This window comes from Monodelphis domestica, chromosome 6 (assembly GCF_027887165.1).
Source record: "Monodelphis domestica isolate mMonDom1 chromosome 6, mMonDom1.pri, whole genome shotgun sequence".
In the NCBI taxonomy this organism is placed as follows: domain Eukaryota; kingdom Metazoa; phylum Chordata; class Mammalia; order Didelphimorphia; family Didelphidae; genus Monodelphis; species Monodelphis domestica.
Genome location: NC_077232.1, coordinates 75,000,414 through 75,017,252, shown reverse-complemented (window position 1 = coordinate 75,017,252; position 16,839 = coordinate 75,000,414). Strand labels below are relative to the sequence as shown.

The 16,839-nt window shown below is 37.0% G+C and overlaps 1 protein-coding gene across 6 annotated transcripts in view; it reads left to right on the top strand.

Moving 5' to 3' along the window:
- ATRN (attractin) overlaps positions 1 to 16,839 on the top strand; it is a 230,099-nt gene that overhangs the window by 104,263 nt on the left and 108,997 nt on the right. For all 6 annotated transcript variants that reach the window (XR_008912798.1, XM_056802271.1, XM_056802270.1 and 3 more), the window contains exons 17-20: positions 4,507 to 4,692; positions 6,968 to 7,201; positions 11,621 to 11,758; positions 16,417 to 16,510. Coding sequence is in view for 5 of the 6 variants with exons in the window: in XM_056802271.1 (XP_056658249.1) it covers positions 4,507 to 4,692; positions 6,968 to 7,201; positions 11,621 to 11,758; positions 16,417 to 16,510 (652 nt within the window). In the remaining variant the exon portion in view is untranslated. The remainder of the gene's footprint in view (positions 1 to 4,506; positions 4,693 to 6,967; positions 7,202 to 11,620; positions 11,759 to 16,416; positions 16,511 to 16,839) is intronic.

Genomic DNA, 16,839 nt, shown 5'->3' with positions numbered 1-16,839 from the left:
ATGATTCCATGTGTGTATGCGGGTATGTGTGCTCATATACACACTCCCTTATTAACCTCTTATTCAGATGCCTCATGGGCTGAATGTTACTTAACTTCTTATAGTTTATGCCAATAAACCAGCCCATCAATGAATGTTTACTAATAAGCAGTTACTGTTGTATGCCAGGCACTGTGCTGCTTAGAGATAACCAAGGTAAAAATGAGTGGTGCCTGCTTTTGAGGGAGTTACATTCTCTGTGAAAGGCAGCATAGTGGATCTTAGGTATTCTAAGAAAAGGTACTAGAGATTTTAAGAGGCAGGCACTACAAGCAAGGAAGACAGTGAGTTCATAGAAACCAGGGAGTCAGGGGCTTTGGGTGAGAAAATGGCAGAAGACCAGTCTGGCATGTGTGAAGAGGAGTGATACATAGAAAGTCTGAAAAAGACAGGCCTGGGTCCAGTCGTGAAAGGCTTTAAGAACAGGGAATATTATAAATGATCCTGGCAGTAACGTGGTGGTGCTGTTGGAGTTTGTCAAGTAGAGTAGTGACATAACCAGGCCTGTAATTTAGGAAATTCACTTAGGCAGCTTTATGGAATGTGGCTTAGAGTAGCCAGTAGGTTATTGCAGGAGTTCAAACAAGAGACAAGGGCCTTGAATTGAGGTGACCTAAAGGTTGGAGAGCTAAGCTCTTGGAGATCCAAGTAGAATAAGGCCAAGTTGAGTGTTTACATAGTACTCGTGTATGATTAGACTCTGTTGCAGTCCTGGGGTATTCTGTCTTAGAGGGTGGGCAGTTGGATTTATAAATGGGCTCAGACTTTCCACTTGATTCTAATATATTCCTGTACCTTCAATAAGAGATCAGCTCTAAATCATAAACTTTTGGAAGAGAGTAACTATTCTCTTTCTAAATGATTATCATGTGCTCACTCCTTGGTTTCCTCTCCTCAACATTTTTGCCTTGTTCTGACCTGCTTCACTGATTTAATTGATGGACTAAAAATATTCTTTAGACTTATAAAGTTGATTCAACGCTTATGTAGTGACCCTGTGCTAGGAGCTGCATTTGGATAACAGAGAGTTAAATATCAGGCAGAATATGATAGATGATAGAAGGGAAGAGCAAAGTGTTAGGGAAGCTTTTATTAAATGTTTACTATATGCCATGCATTGTGCTAAATACTGGGCATACATAAAAGGGCAAAAGCATTATCCCCCTTCCTCAAAGAGGTCATGTTTTAAAAGGGAGACAATGAATAAATAGTTATGGAGCACATACAAGGAATATAAGAGGAGGGTTCAGAATTCCTGTCGGGTCTGAAGTATTGTGGAAAACTGCAAATACTGCATGAAAAAGAGGGTGTCATTTAAACTGCCCTTTAAAGGACGATGAGGATTTTCACAGAAAAATGATGTGTCAAGTCGAAAAGTGTCCAAAACAAGAGGAGATAGAAATGTGTAGGCTATTCATGGGAGAGCAGTGGGTCAGCTTCAATTTAGAATGGCTTTAGGTGAATGGTAAATGAAAAAGCTAGAAAAGTAAACTGAGACTATCACATGGAATCCTTTAGTGGAGTGTGCAGTTACTGAATAATTTCGAATCATCGAAGGAGCAAGATGATCAGAACATGTAGTGTTCTGTAGGGTGGATTAGGGGTGTGTCTTGTATGACCGATTAGAGGATGAAGAATATGTTTATACTTTGATGAATCTTTAATCTCATTGATATGTATATTTCCTCCTGTGATATAGATTGAAGCCCATAAATGCGTTTTATAGAGACAACATGGAAGAGGGGTGGATAGTTTTGGACTTGGAGTGTGCAAGTCCAAGGATTTGGATTCCTCTTCTTATACTTAACTCTCTGACTGTGAGAAAGTCATGTAACCTTTCTGAGTCTTTTTTCCTCATTTGTCAGTACTTAACCCATGTCACAGGGTTGTAGTGGGCCTCAGAAGTGATACTGTTTTTAAAGTACTTTGAAAACTTTACAATACTGTTTAAATGTCTTTTGTTAGTATTACCATCTTGTACAACTCTTCTCTGTTTTCCAATAGATCCTCCATTGAAGATCTACCCAATACTTGGGGGCCTTTCTTGTGACTTTTTGACTTTACAAGTATGCCAATGGTGCAAGCAGACCATCTTTTAACTCTTTCTCTCACTATATTACCCATCCCCCTCTTATCTTTATGGATCTGATTAGTTTGTCACTTTGCTTTTGGTGCATAATTTGTTACTGGTAATGTACCATAGCCTTTTATTCTCTTCTCCTCCTTCCCCAACCATTTTCTTGGTTTGTGCCTAAAATTCTGTTAACTTAAAGATTAAAAAGAATTTGGGAAAAATTGTAGCCTGATAGCATGTCTACAGAACTATCATGATGATTATAAAGAAACTTGTAGGCTTTGGTAGTGAGTCTTTTCAGAATATTCAACACTGTGTTGTTCACATCCTCACTAATGAATAGTGCAAGAGAGATCAAAGAGTGGGTTGAAGTCAGTGAACATTTATTAAGTGCTCTTTGTGTGACAGCCACTGTTCTGAGCACTGGAGAAACCAAGAAAAGTAAAGTTAGCCTCTGTTCTTGAGGAGCTCACAGCCTTGAGAAGGTGACAGCATGCAACCCACTGTGTGCAAAGAAGCTATAGACAGGACAGATCTGTGGTAGCAGAGATACAGATATAATCCAATCAAAACTTGGTGGTTTGAGTGCTATTGACAAGGCAGAGGATGCTGAAAAGCTATGATGATGATAACTTTCAGGAAACTTAGGAAATCAGTTGGCAGAAGCTGTTTCATTATCAGTCATAAGGTGTATATAGGATAAATTGGAATAATAAGCAGAGAGAAGGCATTAGAATTAAGGGGGATCAGGAAAGATTTCTTCTAGAAAATGAGATTTTCAGTTGAAAATTAAAAGGAGCCAGGAGGCAGATGAGGAGGCAGAGCATTCTATGTAAGGGAGACAGTTAGTAAAAATGCCTAGATTTGTGTGATGGAGTTTCTTGTTGGTTGAACAGCAAGGAGGCTAGTGGAACTGGATTTCTGAATATGTGTAGGAAAACAAGTATAAGGTATAAGAAGTCTAGAAAGGTTGGGAGTTGGGGGGACAGGTTACATTGGGTTTTGAATGCTCTAGAAAGGATTTTATATCTGATTCTGTGATGATAGGGAGCCACTGGAGTTTTTTTAATATTGGAGAGGTTGGGGGAAGGCATAGGACAATAACTGTAATCAGTAAATATTGACTAAGCACCTACTATGCACCTAGCACTCTGCTAAGCACTGGAAGTGATGTTCTTAATGATAATTCTTAATAATCATGAAAAGGTCAAATTATATCCAGTATACTCCAATAACTAAGGTAAAGAGGAATATAATTTTTTAAATGTCTTCATTGAAATATAAAAGTTTGTATATTTATAGAATTAAACTTAGGTAAATTTAAAAAGGGATCACAGTCAGACAAGACTGAATATGACAAAAAAATGTAGAAATTGACATATATTCAGAATACCTTAATGTCAGATGAATGAATTATTTCTGCATTTTATAGAAATATATATATTTTAAACCTAAGTAATAGCATAAAATGTAATTATGATGGCTAGTTTAAATCTGACAAAATAGATAATATGACTGTCCTGGCAATGCTTCACTTTTGTTAAGTCATCACTTGCTTTTTTGCCAAATGCCTTCAAATTCTGATTCCTGGCATTTTATTAAAAGTAAAATTGAAAATATAATGCATATATGCTATAGGGAAGTGTTTTTTTCTATTGCTGCAAGTTTCATATGTTCTGTTGCTTAAAGTTTTACCTCTAATAACCTGCTATAAAGTAATCAATTCAACTTAAATTCTAAGCACATAGTCCAAAGATATATTCTGTTTAAGTCACTTGGTTGTATATAGTATCATTTCCTTTTCTTTGACATCCTCTCTTCCTTCACCCTCTGCTTTGGTAGATGAAGGAAAAATATCCTGAAATTTACTATTTGAAAGAGTACTAACTTTAAAACCTTTCTTTTCCTCCAAGCAAACACATAAATCTCATCTGTGGATTTTGATGTGTCTCCTGTAATAAAGTATATTTTTGAGTGTTGGTTGATTTTAGTTTGCTATGTTAACATTTGCTAGTACCATATTAAATCTATAGAACATATATATTATTGTCCTTCTAGGATCTTTCTATCTAAGGTGAAGCCTACTTGGGTCTTTCTGTTCTGATTAGACTACGGTTCTGTAATTTATTTTGTTGGTTTACTGTGTGACTTATCACTGAAGTCTCATGCCCACTTCAGAACAACCACTATCCTTTTCCTGTTCTTTTTCCTCTCTCATCTCCATTTGGCCTCCTTTTGATCCATTTCCTACTCCTCAGAACTTTTTAACCATAGCAAATTGGGATTGAAATACATGGCTAGGAATTAGCTGGACATTTAGGTGCTAGAAGGCTTCAAATTTAGGTTTGATGTATTTTCTCTATTTTATTTCTTTGTTTATTTTCCACATCTAGCCAACCACAGTGCCAAACAGTGTCGGACTCCCTGTGCCTTGAGGACAATGTGTGGAGAGTGTACCAGTGGGAGCTCAGAGTGCATGTGGTGTAGTAACATGAAGCAGTGTGTGGATTCGAATGCTTATGTGGCTTCTTTTCCCTTTGGCCAGTGTATGGAGTGGTACACCATGAGCAGTTGTCCCCGTAAGTAATCTCTTAGTTTCGTAAATGAACTCTTACCTTAGAACTTGTTTATATTGGCATGGGGGGAGGGAGAGGGAGGCATGTATATGTAAGTTATATGTATGTTCACATCAGTGAGGACAACCATTGGAATGTAATATCTTTGCAGAGTTCAGTAAAGAGCTATTGTCAGATGTGTGATTATTTTAGGGACTCATGAATAGGCAGGGTTTCCATGATCTCTGATAACAAGAAATTGCTATCCACCCCATAGTCATCTGACAGAAATATGTTACCCTTAGCATTTTTTTGACCTCACAGTCTGGTTAGGATCCACTCGTTGGTGTTCATTTTTTTTTTAATTTTATTTAATTAGTCAATTTAGAACATCATTCCTTGGTTAAAAGATTCATATTCTTTCCCTCCCCTCTCCCCCACCTCTTCCCATAGCTGACATGCAATTCCACTGGGTTTTACATGTGTCCTTGATCAGAACCTATTTCCATGTTGTCGATGTTTGCACTGGGATGATCATTTAGAGTCTGTATCCCCAATCATATCCCCTCGACCCATGTAGTCAAGCAGTTGTTTTTCTTCTGCGTTTCTACTCCCACAGTTCTTTCTCTGAATGCGGATAGGGTTCTTTCTCTTAAGTCCCTCAGAATTGTCCTGGATCATTGCATTGCTGCTAATAGAGAAGTCCATTAATTTTGATTGTACCACAGTGTATCAGTCTCTGTGTACAATGTTCTCTTGTACAATGTTCTCTTGGTTCTGCTCCTCTCACTCTGCATCAATTCCTGGAGGTTGTTCCAGTCCCCATGGAATTCCTCCACTTTATTATTCCTTTGAGCACAATAGTATTCCATCACTAACATATACTACAATTTATTCAGCCATTCCCCAGTTGAAAGTCATCCCCTTATTTTCCAATTTTTTGCTAGTTGGTGTTTTTTAAAAAATAAAGTAGACTAAAAGCCAACTAGGTGGCACAGTGGATAGAGAGCCAGGCCTGGAGTTGGGAAGTCCTGGGTTCAAATTTGACCTCAGATGCTTTTTTAGCTGGGTGATCCTGGAAATTTAAGGTTCATTGCCTGGCCCTTACCACTCTTTTGCCTTGGAACTGATACTTAGTAATGATTCCAAGACAGAAGGTATGGGTTTAAAAAAAAACAGGAAAAATTAGAAAAGAAAAGGAAACAGACCATTTGCCTTATTGATGAACTCTTTGAATAGGTAATATGTTGGTTGACAGTAGGAAAGCAAGCAGTAATAGAGTGCTCATGAAAGATAATTTAGATTCACCAGATACATTTAGATTTGGAGGTTCTGGTGATCCTTGAGTCCTAGGATAAGAAGAAGTTAGAAGAGTGTGGAAGATATAAAAAATAATATAGTGTGTAGAAGAAATGAGAAAATAATAAAATTTTCCAACTTTTTATCCAACAGTTCTGAGTACTACAATTTGTAAGTGACATTAAGAACATGGGAAAAGGTCAAAATAGAATTGTAGATCTAGTAAATGAGGTTTGTGAGGAAAACTAAAACGTTTTGGAGTGTTCACTTCCAGAGAAGAGAAGGCCATGGGGAACATTTTCTTCTAATATCTGGGTTTTTTTTTTTCAATTTTGTTTTGTATAAGATTAATTGTTCACCTGCATTAAGGACTAAGGAAGGGATCTTAGCTTGAAGTTATAGCAGAAGGAAATTAGACCCCCCCCCCAAAATTGAAGAGTCACAGGACTCAGAATCAGGAGAGCATGGGTTCTAGCCTCAACTAGGCTTTGTCATAAAGTTAGTGCCAAAACTAGTTTATCATCTGACCTCAGTTTCCATATTTGTAAAGTGACCAAGCTGGTATAGAAGATCTCTAATATGTCCCTTCTAGATAAAGAAAAAAAAATCCTATAATTTTCTAAAAACAATTATTTAGTCTTTTTGTAAGTATAATGGACAAGAATCAGAGTGAGAAGATTCTGCTGATGTTAGAAAACCTCGTTTCTGTTGTCCACTTTTTGATTTCCCTTGAGATCTTGAACAAATCACTTCCACTTTGTGAACTGTACTTTTCTTCTTTGTAAAATAAAGTATGTAATATTTAGTCTGTTACCTTCCTTTAAATTAGACATTCTGACATTAAAAGCTATAAAATTTTTCTCTGAAGATTTGTAAAAGTAGTTTTCTTTCTTCCAAGGGATTTGGTTGTGCCTTTCAAAACCCTGATCTTCTATAGAAGACTATTTTTTTGCTATGCAATATATGAAAATTTTTGTAACCTTGTATTTTGTTTTTATAGCGGAAAATTGTTCTGGTTATTGTACTTGTGGCCACTGTTTGGAGCAGCCTGGCTGTGGCTGGTGTACTGATCCAAGCAACACCGGTAAGGGAAAGTGCATTGAGGGCTCCTACAAAGGGCCGGTGAAGATGCCGTTCCAGGCACCCACAGGGAGTTACTACCCACAACCACTTCTTAATTCTAGCATGTGTCTAGAGGAAAACAGATACAACTGGTCTTTCATCCAATGTCCAGGTAACAGATGAATTCTCTTTTTTATATTTTGGCCATAAAACTATTCTTTGTCCTAATTTAAAGTTCAAAGTGTAGAAGCAATGTTTGTCTACCCTTGGTAATAGAAGAATGGTTAAACTCAACTTGGGAGAAATTCATTTCATGGGAGATTGGTTTCCCTTAGTGAAAAGTGATGTTACATTCTAATAAGAACTTCACTTTTCAGTTTGACTTGTTGAAGAAAAAGTGCCAATTTTTCCTGTTGCCTACTTTTGCTTATTTTCTGCATGAGCAAGATGAAGTCATTTGTACCCTCCCTATATAATATTCCATGAGTAAGTCTGATGTGGCCTTTTAGAGAGGTTGAATCTTTTTAAAGTGAAATTTCCACCAAAATAGTCTAAAATGGGTTCTGTGGTACAGTGAATAGAGCTCTTGGCACAGATTCAGGAAAATCTGAGTTGAAATCTGGCCTTAGACACTAACTCTCTGTATGGCCTTGGGAAAGTCACTTAACCTCTGTATCAATTTCCTCAACTGCAAATTGGAGATATTAATAGCATCTTCCTCACTTGATAATTGTGAGAATAAAATGAAATAATATTATGAAAAGGCACTTAGCACAATGTCTGGTAGATGCTATATAAATGCTTATTCCTTTGCCTTCATCCACATCCCAGGTGATAGTCAATCTGTAGGAGTTATTTTCAGTTCAACAGAATTCCAGAAGACTTAAAAACAAAACAAAACAAAATTCCCATCAACAACCATGCAAATGACTTCCTTTAATAGAATTTGGTTCATATTAAAAATGACACAGGGGGTAGCTGGGTGGCTCAGTGGATTGAGAACCAGACCCAGAGATGGGACGTCCTGGGTTCAAATCTGGATTCAGACACTTCCTAACTGTGTGACCCTGGGCAAGTCACTTGACCCCCATTGCCTAACCCTTGCCACTCTTCTGCCTTGGAACCAATACACAATATTGATTCTAAGATGGAAGGTAAGGATTAAAAAAAAAATGACATGTAATGTTTAAGAATATGTTACTGTGTTTAGAAATGGTTTTTTGCATGCATCCATTGCTTTCAGTTTTATCAGAGGCTTTTGTTGTAGACCAGTGTGAGGAGTACCTGATTAACTTCCTTTTATCAGTTCTGTTTATGTTGTTCATTGTTCTCAGAAAAATAGAAAGGCTGTCAAAGACTACCTAGTCTAACTTGTAGCAGAGCAAGAATCCCCCCTATATATCTTCTCCCCAAAGTGGTTCTCCTTTGTGGTTATCTTTTAGGTGAGGATCTTTCTGTCTCTCAGATGTTGTAATTATGATGTTTTGGCAGGGTTTTCAAGGCCAGAGTATATTTATCTCTTTTCATTTTCATCCTAGGTGATTCTAACCACAGGCTCTGTATCTGAATTTGTCGTCTAATGTTTTCTCCATCTTCCCTTTCTTCCTTCTTAGCCCCTGAGCTTTGTGCCATCTGCATATTTGGCAAGCATACTATCTGCCTTTATCCAAGTCATTAGCAACAATATAAATAGCATGGAGCCAAGTACAGGTCTCTGGGCACTGGCTACCCTTAACTGTTCCAAGCTGACATCAAACTGTTAATGACCAATTTCAAGTCTGGCTCAGCCACCCATACTGAGCTTATCTAACTGTATAAGGAGAGGCAGCACACTGCATTGGAAACAGTGCTGGATCTATCATCAGAGGGATCTAACTTTGAATCATAGCTCTGCCATCAGTCACTTGACCTATCTTGTCCTCACTTGCCACACAGGTCAGATCAGGAGATGGACTAGATGATCACTATCAATCCATTCTACCTCTAAATCTGTGATTCTAGGATCATGTAAGCCCCACATCTCTCTACCTTGTTTTCAGTGTCTGGCAGGAGAGACTTTGTCAAACACTTTGCTATGCTATAGCTAAACTAAAGGGACAGCATTCCCCAATCTGCTAGTCTAGTAATTCTGTCAAAAAGGGAAATGAAGTTTGTCTGACATGGACTATTCTTGGTGAAGCCAGGCTGAGCTTTTGTTATCAGGGCTTCATCATCATCTTTTTCTATCTATTCATTACTCATTCCTTTAATAATTAGACTTTTGCCAAAAAATTTGAAATTGGAGTTACTGGTCTATAGTTTGCTGACTCAATTCTTTTTTTTTTCTTAGGGTTGAGTCATTTGCCCTTCTTTAGTCCTGAGACACTTCTTTCCTTCTCCACTAACTTTCAACAATCATTAACAGTGACTCAGCAGTTACATCTGCCAGTTTTGTCTGGGCCCTAGAATTTAGTAGTTTGACACTAGTGACATCAAAGGCAACATTTTACAGTAGAAAGAGCATTGGATTTAGATATAGAGGACCTGATTTCATATCCAGATCCTGCCACTTAGATGACTGTATGCATGCCACATAATCCTGGATCCTTATTTCTCATCTATAAATGAAGGATTTGAATAGATAGCCATTAAAGTCCCTTCTAACTATAGATCCCAAGGCCTCAGATGCTATTATCTCCTTACTTTTGTTGTATATCCACTCGCTATTGGGCATTTTTTCTTATCCTTCCTGATTTGAAAAGTAAAGAAAATGAAACAAACAAAAAAATAGTTGAGAGGTTCTGCTGTGTTTTCCTTAGTAGGTAAGTATCCCATTCATCCTGAGTAGTTTTTCTACTCTTTCTTTTCTATATTTTTCTCCAGTGTAGCTAAAAAAACAAGGGGAAAAAAAACCTCTTATCATTACTTTTCTTACTAACCCTTTGTTCAGTTTTATACTTAGTGTTTCTGACATTATTTCTACATGCTTTTTTTTATCCAGCCTTCTTCATCTCTTACCATTGCTTCCATCTGCATGTGACTTTTTGAAATGTGTCAGTTTGCATCCACATTATTCTCTTTTTTTAGCAGAATTGTTTTTCTTTTGTGTTTCCCAAATTTCATTCTTGAGAGTTTTCTATCTCTCCAGGATTGACTTTACCTATAAAATTTTAGGTCCCAAGATCCTGTCTGTCTTTTCTCTGAACCCTTTTAAATCTTTTCTTTACATTTCTAGAGTAAATGTCAGAGTATGCCCAAAAGTCATTTCTTTCTCTATCATAGATGCTAAGGTGGAGTGGTCACCCAGGGGCACAGAATATATATAATTCTCCATTCCTCACAGTCTCTCACTCCACTACATTCAATTAGTTATCAATTCTTTCTGTTTCTGCCATTGTAACATCTCCCACATATACTCTTTCCTCTCTTGTGACATTGCCATATACTAGCACAGGCCCTCATCTCTTCTGCCTGAACTCTTACAGTAGCCTGCAGCTTCATCTCCCTGTCTCAAGTCTCTCCCCCACCAGTCCTCCCTCCACTCTGCTGTCTAAGTGAACTTCCCGAAGCACAGGACTGACTTCCCCCATTTAGTCAACCCTTGTGACTTCCCCACTGCTTCCAGGATCAGATAGAAAAGCCCTTCAGAACTCTTCCACTTCCTATTTCTTATTCTTATTCCTATTCCACTTCTTATACCTTACTCCCCATACTTTTTGATGTGGTGCTACTGTCTTCCTTACTAATCCTTTCATAAGACAGTCTGACTGCTTGCTGTCTCCATGCCTGGGACTCTCTACCTCTTGGCTTCCCTGGCTTCTTTCAAGTCTCATCTGAAATCTATCTTTCTGTTTGAAGCCTTTCCCAGGCCTTCTTACTCCATGTGCCTTCCCTGAGACTACCCCCACTTTATCCTGCTGTTGCATATTGCCTCCTTTAGAGACTGGGAGGTCCTGGCGAGCAGGGGCTATTTTTGCCTTTCCTTGTATGCCTGTTCTTATCCTAGTCCCCAGAACATAAATCCTTGTTAACTGACTTCTTCCCCAGGGTCACTATCATTTCCACTTCATCAGTAAGTTCTTCCTTGGTGAGAATAAGATATAGAACAGCACCTCCTTTAATTATTCCCTTCACTTTTAAAGGTTGAAACTCTCATGAAGGCAAAGCAAGAAATAGCTATTTTGCTTTTGGCCAAGAGAGCTCCAGCAGATGTCTGGATAATTTAATTATCTAATCATCATTACTATGTCATGGCTCTGTAAGCTGCTTACAGAGCCCAAACTATTTCCACTTTTTCTTGGTGTTTATACTACAATATATTCTAATGCTAGTCTTTTCAGATTGTTGTGTTTCAACCCAAAATGAAGGCTGCATTTGGTATGTTTTCTCTTAAATCTTTCCCTCTGGGATCTCTCTGAGATACATTTTTTTTTATGAACTAGGCTGTTATATTTTGCTTTTTTGTTCTCTTGACAAAGAGTATATTCAGCAAGCTGCTTCCATTATCTATAACTTTGGAAGACTTAGGTAGCCGAAGTTCATAATTTTTGAGGATTTATTGCCACTTTGCTGTGATATAGTTACTATCCCAAATCTCTTTTCTTCCTTCTAGCATGCCAATGTAATGGACACAGTAAATGTGTCAATGAAAGCATCTGTGAGAAGTGTGAGAACCTGACAACTGGCAAACACTGTGAGACCTGTATATCGGGCTTCTATGGTGATCCTACCAATGGAGGAACATGTCAGCGTAAGTGAAGTCCAGTTTTGTAAAATACAAACCTAATTTACGGGACTGCATTTATTAAATTATAAAGCTGAGGCAAATAAGGTAAATGAATACTACATTTCTTAGTAAGCATTTACTATTTTCAGTATACTTTTAAGTCCTTGAGCTTTCTCATCTATGAAGATTAAAAGTATAAAAGCAATAACAACTTTGTATTTGGAGGAGAATGAGCATTCACAGCTCATTTGTTGGCATGTAAAATTGAAAAGTAATATTAACTTTTTGCTTTAATATTAACTACATCATTTATATAAACCTGAATCTTCCAATATTTAAATACTGTACTACTTTTCCTGATAGTCTGAAATGTTTCAATAGAACTCTATTTAAGTTGCAATGTTAAACATTTTTTCTCCTATTACTGGTAATAAAAATGAATGCTAAAGAAAAATACTTTTCAAGCCCCCTAAATGTAAAACTGGAAGAAAGTATAACTTTTTAGCTCAGAAAAGAGTCCCATAAATTCTTTTTTTTTTAATTTATCTATTATTATTATTTTTAAGCCCTTTCATCTTGGAGTCAGTACTGTGTATTGGCTGAAACTAGGACCTCCTGTCTCTAGACCGGGCTCTCAATCCACTGAGCCATCCAGTTGCCCCCTTCCCATAAATTCTGAGAAGTATGAGATGCCTTGGCACATGTCATGGCACCACACCTAGGCATCTATAGTGATACCAATGGTGTGTAAAACTAGTGGAGTTGTTATTCTTGGTGTTCATTTAGCCTTTGAATGTGTGTGTGTGTGTGTGTGTGTTTGTGTGTAAAACCTTGCAATTCTCTTTAAGCACCAATGTTCCATGATTCTATGACTTGGAAATTTAAGGCAGATGAAATAGATGTGGCCTGACCTGGTCAGGAAAGATTTGAAGAAGGAAATATTATGTGAGAGAGACTTTAAGAAGCTACATAGGATTTAGACAGAGAGAAAAGATGATAGGGCATTCCAGATAAAGAAAATAGTTGATAGGAAAAGTAAGTGTATCAATTGAGGCTTTCACTTGACATTGGAGTTGGAATACATGAGAGTTATGTCTTAACCAACAGCTCCTCCAAATAAAGCCAATGATTAAACAGATTTTTCTTAAGTGCCTACTGTGTATAAAGCTCACTACATGATGTTGGGTACACAAAGACAGAAAACTGCTTTACTTCAGAAACCTTACATTCTTTTTAGCTTGGGAGCAAGGATACAACATGTATATAAATCAATTCAACACACACACAAAGCAATTTCAGTAGCTAGAGTGCTTGCTCATAACTACAGGGAGTCAGGAAATCAATTAGTAAGCACTATTAAGTACACTGGAGATACTAGGGGGGAAAATCATTTCTTGCCCTCACAGATCTTACCATCCACTAGATATATTTATAGATAATTGAATTTAAAATCACATATATACAAAATTAATTCCAAGAATTTTGGAAAGGTGGTGACAGTAACAACTGGGAGATTCAGGAAAGCTCTCTTGTGAGATCTTGAAGAAGGACCTAGTGGTGCCAAGAAATGGAGGTGAGGAAGGAGAACATTCTAGATCTGGGAGATAAACAATGAAAAATCATAGAGGCTGAAGACAGAATGTCATAGATAGAGAGCACAGTCATCCAGTTTGACTGGATTTTAGAATAATGAAAAAATAAGTGTAATGAGGGTAGATGCATCATTAATATTTTATCAGAGAAGTAACAGGGAGCCAGTAAAGCTTCTTAAAAATAAGGTGCCAATTTAGAAATATTAGTTTGACAGTTGGGCAGCATTTAGATTGGAAAAAGGAGACCCAGAGGCAGCTAGGTAGTTTAGTGGATTGAGAGCCAGATCTAGAGATGAGAAGTCCTGGGTTCAAATGTGGCCTCAAACTTCCTAGCTTTGTGATCCTGGGCAGGTCATTTAATTCTCATTGCCTAGGTCTTCTGCCTTGGAACTAATACACAGTATTGGTTCTTAGATGGAAGGTAAGGAGACCCTAAATATAGAGAGATCAACTAGATTGTTATTGCATTCGCCTAGGTATGAGTATAGCCAGAAGAATGAATGGACAGAAGAGATGTTTCAGTGGCATGAATCAATTCAACACACACACTTGGCAGCTGATTAAAGGAGTGAGAGAGAAAAAAAAGCCAAGGCTGACTTCTAGGCTGGGAAACTGGGTGACTGAAAAATTATTGATTCCTTCACTAAAAATGAGGAAGTTAAGAAGAAAGATTGGTTTAGGGGAAAAGATAGTATGTTCTGTTTTGGACATAATGAATTTTAGATGTTTATAGGACATCCTGATCAAGATATTAAGCATTTGTTGGAAATATGGGGCTAAAGCTCAGGAGAAAGTTGAGGACTAGATATTTGGATCTGAGAGTCATCTGAATAGACAGAATCATTGAATGCATGAAAGTTGATTAGGTCAGTGAGAGAGAGAATATAGCTAGAGTAGTAATAAGAAGAGAACCCAGAACAGATCTCTGGAGTGCAGCATCATGTAAGGCAACTGCTGGTACCACCGTGCACAGATCACTGGAACTGGAATTAGGAAGTCTGGAGTTCAAATCCAGCCTCACATCCTTTTTAGCTGTGTGACCCTGGACAAGTCACTTAACTTCTGTTTGCCTCGGTTTCCTCAGCTGTAAAATGGTGATAATAGCACCTACTCTCTCAGAATTATGATGATTAAAAGAGAAAATATTTGTAAAGTACTTTGTAAACCACACTAGAAATGCTAGTTATTATACATAATGCAGAACATGAATGATCAGGTGATAGAGACTGAAATTAATTGATTAGAAAGGTAAGAAGGCACTATAACAGTGTCACAAAAAGAGTACCTAGAAGAGATTTTTTTAAAATGTTAAAAAGCAGAAATTCTAAATATATCCTTTTCAGACTTGAGTTTCACATAACCTGCTTCTCATCCACTTTGACCTAGAAATATGCTGCTAGAATCCTCTAGAGAGAATCAATTACCCAATTTGTTAAGGCTAAGCAAGCCTTGAATATTCTTTTCATATCAGTTCTAAAGACTAGGGAATATATCTTTAATTAAATTTTTTTAAGTTTATCTTAAATTTTTCTTTAGAATAAATACAGTTAAATTACAGTCAGATGTTTCTTAATAGTGCATAGTATCAGGGCAGCTTGGTGACACAGTGAATAGAGCATCACACCTGGAGTTGGAAGGACTAGATTTATATCTTGCCTCAGACACTTCCTAGCTGTCTGACCCTAGGCAAGTCACTTAATTCCATTTGCCTAGTCCTTGCCCTTCTGTCTTAGAATTTTTACTAAGACAGAAGCTAAGGTTAAAAAAAAATTAGTGAATAGTTTTCTTGATCATTTTTATTTTGCCAAAATCAGGTCCACGCAGCTTCCTACAGCATGCAGGTGTTGAAAGAAACCATTGCTTGGGAGATGGGCAGGATGCACCCTCAGCATTAGAGGTCCTCTCAGAGCCCTCTGTTCTCTTTGAATGTAAATAGTTGAACCTTATTGAGTCATTGAAGGAGTATGATACCAAGAAGATGAATGAAATGGAGTCATGTTACACTTTAAAAATTTGTTTAGAATATTTTTCCATGGTTACATGAATCATGATTTTCCCCACCCCTCTTCCCTCCCCTCTCCCAGAGCTAACAAACAATTCCACTGGGTTATACATGTATCATTGCATGTTACACTTTTATGGAAGGTGAAGAGAATAGATTCAGAGAGACCCAGGAGGACTTGTATGAACTGATACAGACTAAGAAAAACCAGGGGAAATTTTTATGCAGTGACTACAGTGATGTAAAGGAAATAACCTTGAAAGAATTAAGAACACTGATGAGTGAGACTAATTGCTCTAGGAGACTGATAGTGAAGCCTGCTTGCTACTACCTTTTGGCAGAGAGGTCCATGGCCTTGAAGTATGGAATGAAATGTTTTTAGATATTACTTGTGTGTAAATTTGTTTTACTTAATTTGTTAAAAGGAATGGTTTTTACTTGGAAGAGGAGATGAATGTTGTAAAAGGGAAAGGTAGAGATAATAATGCAAAAAAAAAAAGAAAGAAAAGGTCAGTAAAACATTAAAAATATTCACAGTAGATAGCAAAGAAAGTTCAGTCACACAGAGAGTCAGGGCAGTTTTGTTACTATCATATTAAATTTAATCATTCTTTAAAAAAACAACTTAATAGAAGTTCATGGTTTAATATCCAAGTCTATTTTTCTGTTCTTTGTGTGGTGAAATATTTGCATTTATTGTAATATTTTAAAAGATTACAATAAGAAAAACCAGTAGGAGATCAATAAATGAAGGAACTGAAAAAATCCTAAAGGAATAGTAAGAGTTGGGAGCTTGCAAAAGTAACTGTGTTTGTTGAAAAGATGGTAGAAGTTGGTAGTACTTCCTGAGTATGGCTGGCTGGAGTCAGTCTTCAAGCTCTCAACTTAACATATTTCAGTACCTTCATCTTTGTTATAATCGGAAACCTTGACATTTGTGCTAAATATATTGATTGAAAACTTTTAACTATCCACTTGCTATCCCTTTTCTTCTTTTCTATTTTCTAATTAAAATGGTTCTTTTGGCAAAATGAAGACTAATTTATTATTAAACAAGTATAAGCTGAATTTTTTTAAAATTTTTACAGCTTGCAAGTGTAATGGTCATGCTTCCCTGTGTAATACAAATACAGGCAAGTGTTTCTGTACCACCAAAGGAATCAAAGGAGATGAATGCCAATTGTGAGTATCACTTACTTGTACCATATACTGAATTGAAAATCCTGATGGGAAAACTGATTTTTAACAACAGTAATTACAATAATTCTGAATTCATGGTCAGGTAAATCTAAGTGAGGGAAAGCTAATGACGGAGACAAAACAGAGATCCATGAAAGATTCATCACCCAAAGTCCCTTTAGACTTAAGATTTGCCTCCTTTCCATATTTGTTAAAAAACTGATTAAAGAGTAGTCAGGGAATCATAAATGTAGAGTTAGAAGAGGCCAGTACAACCATCTACTTTCATCTCCATATTTTGCATTTAAGAAACTGAGGCCCAGATAAGTTAA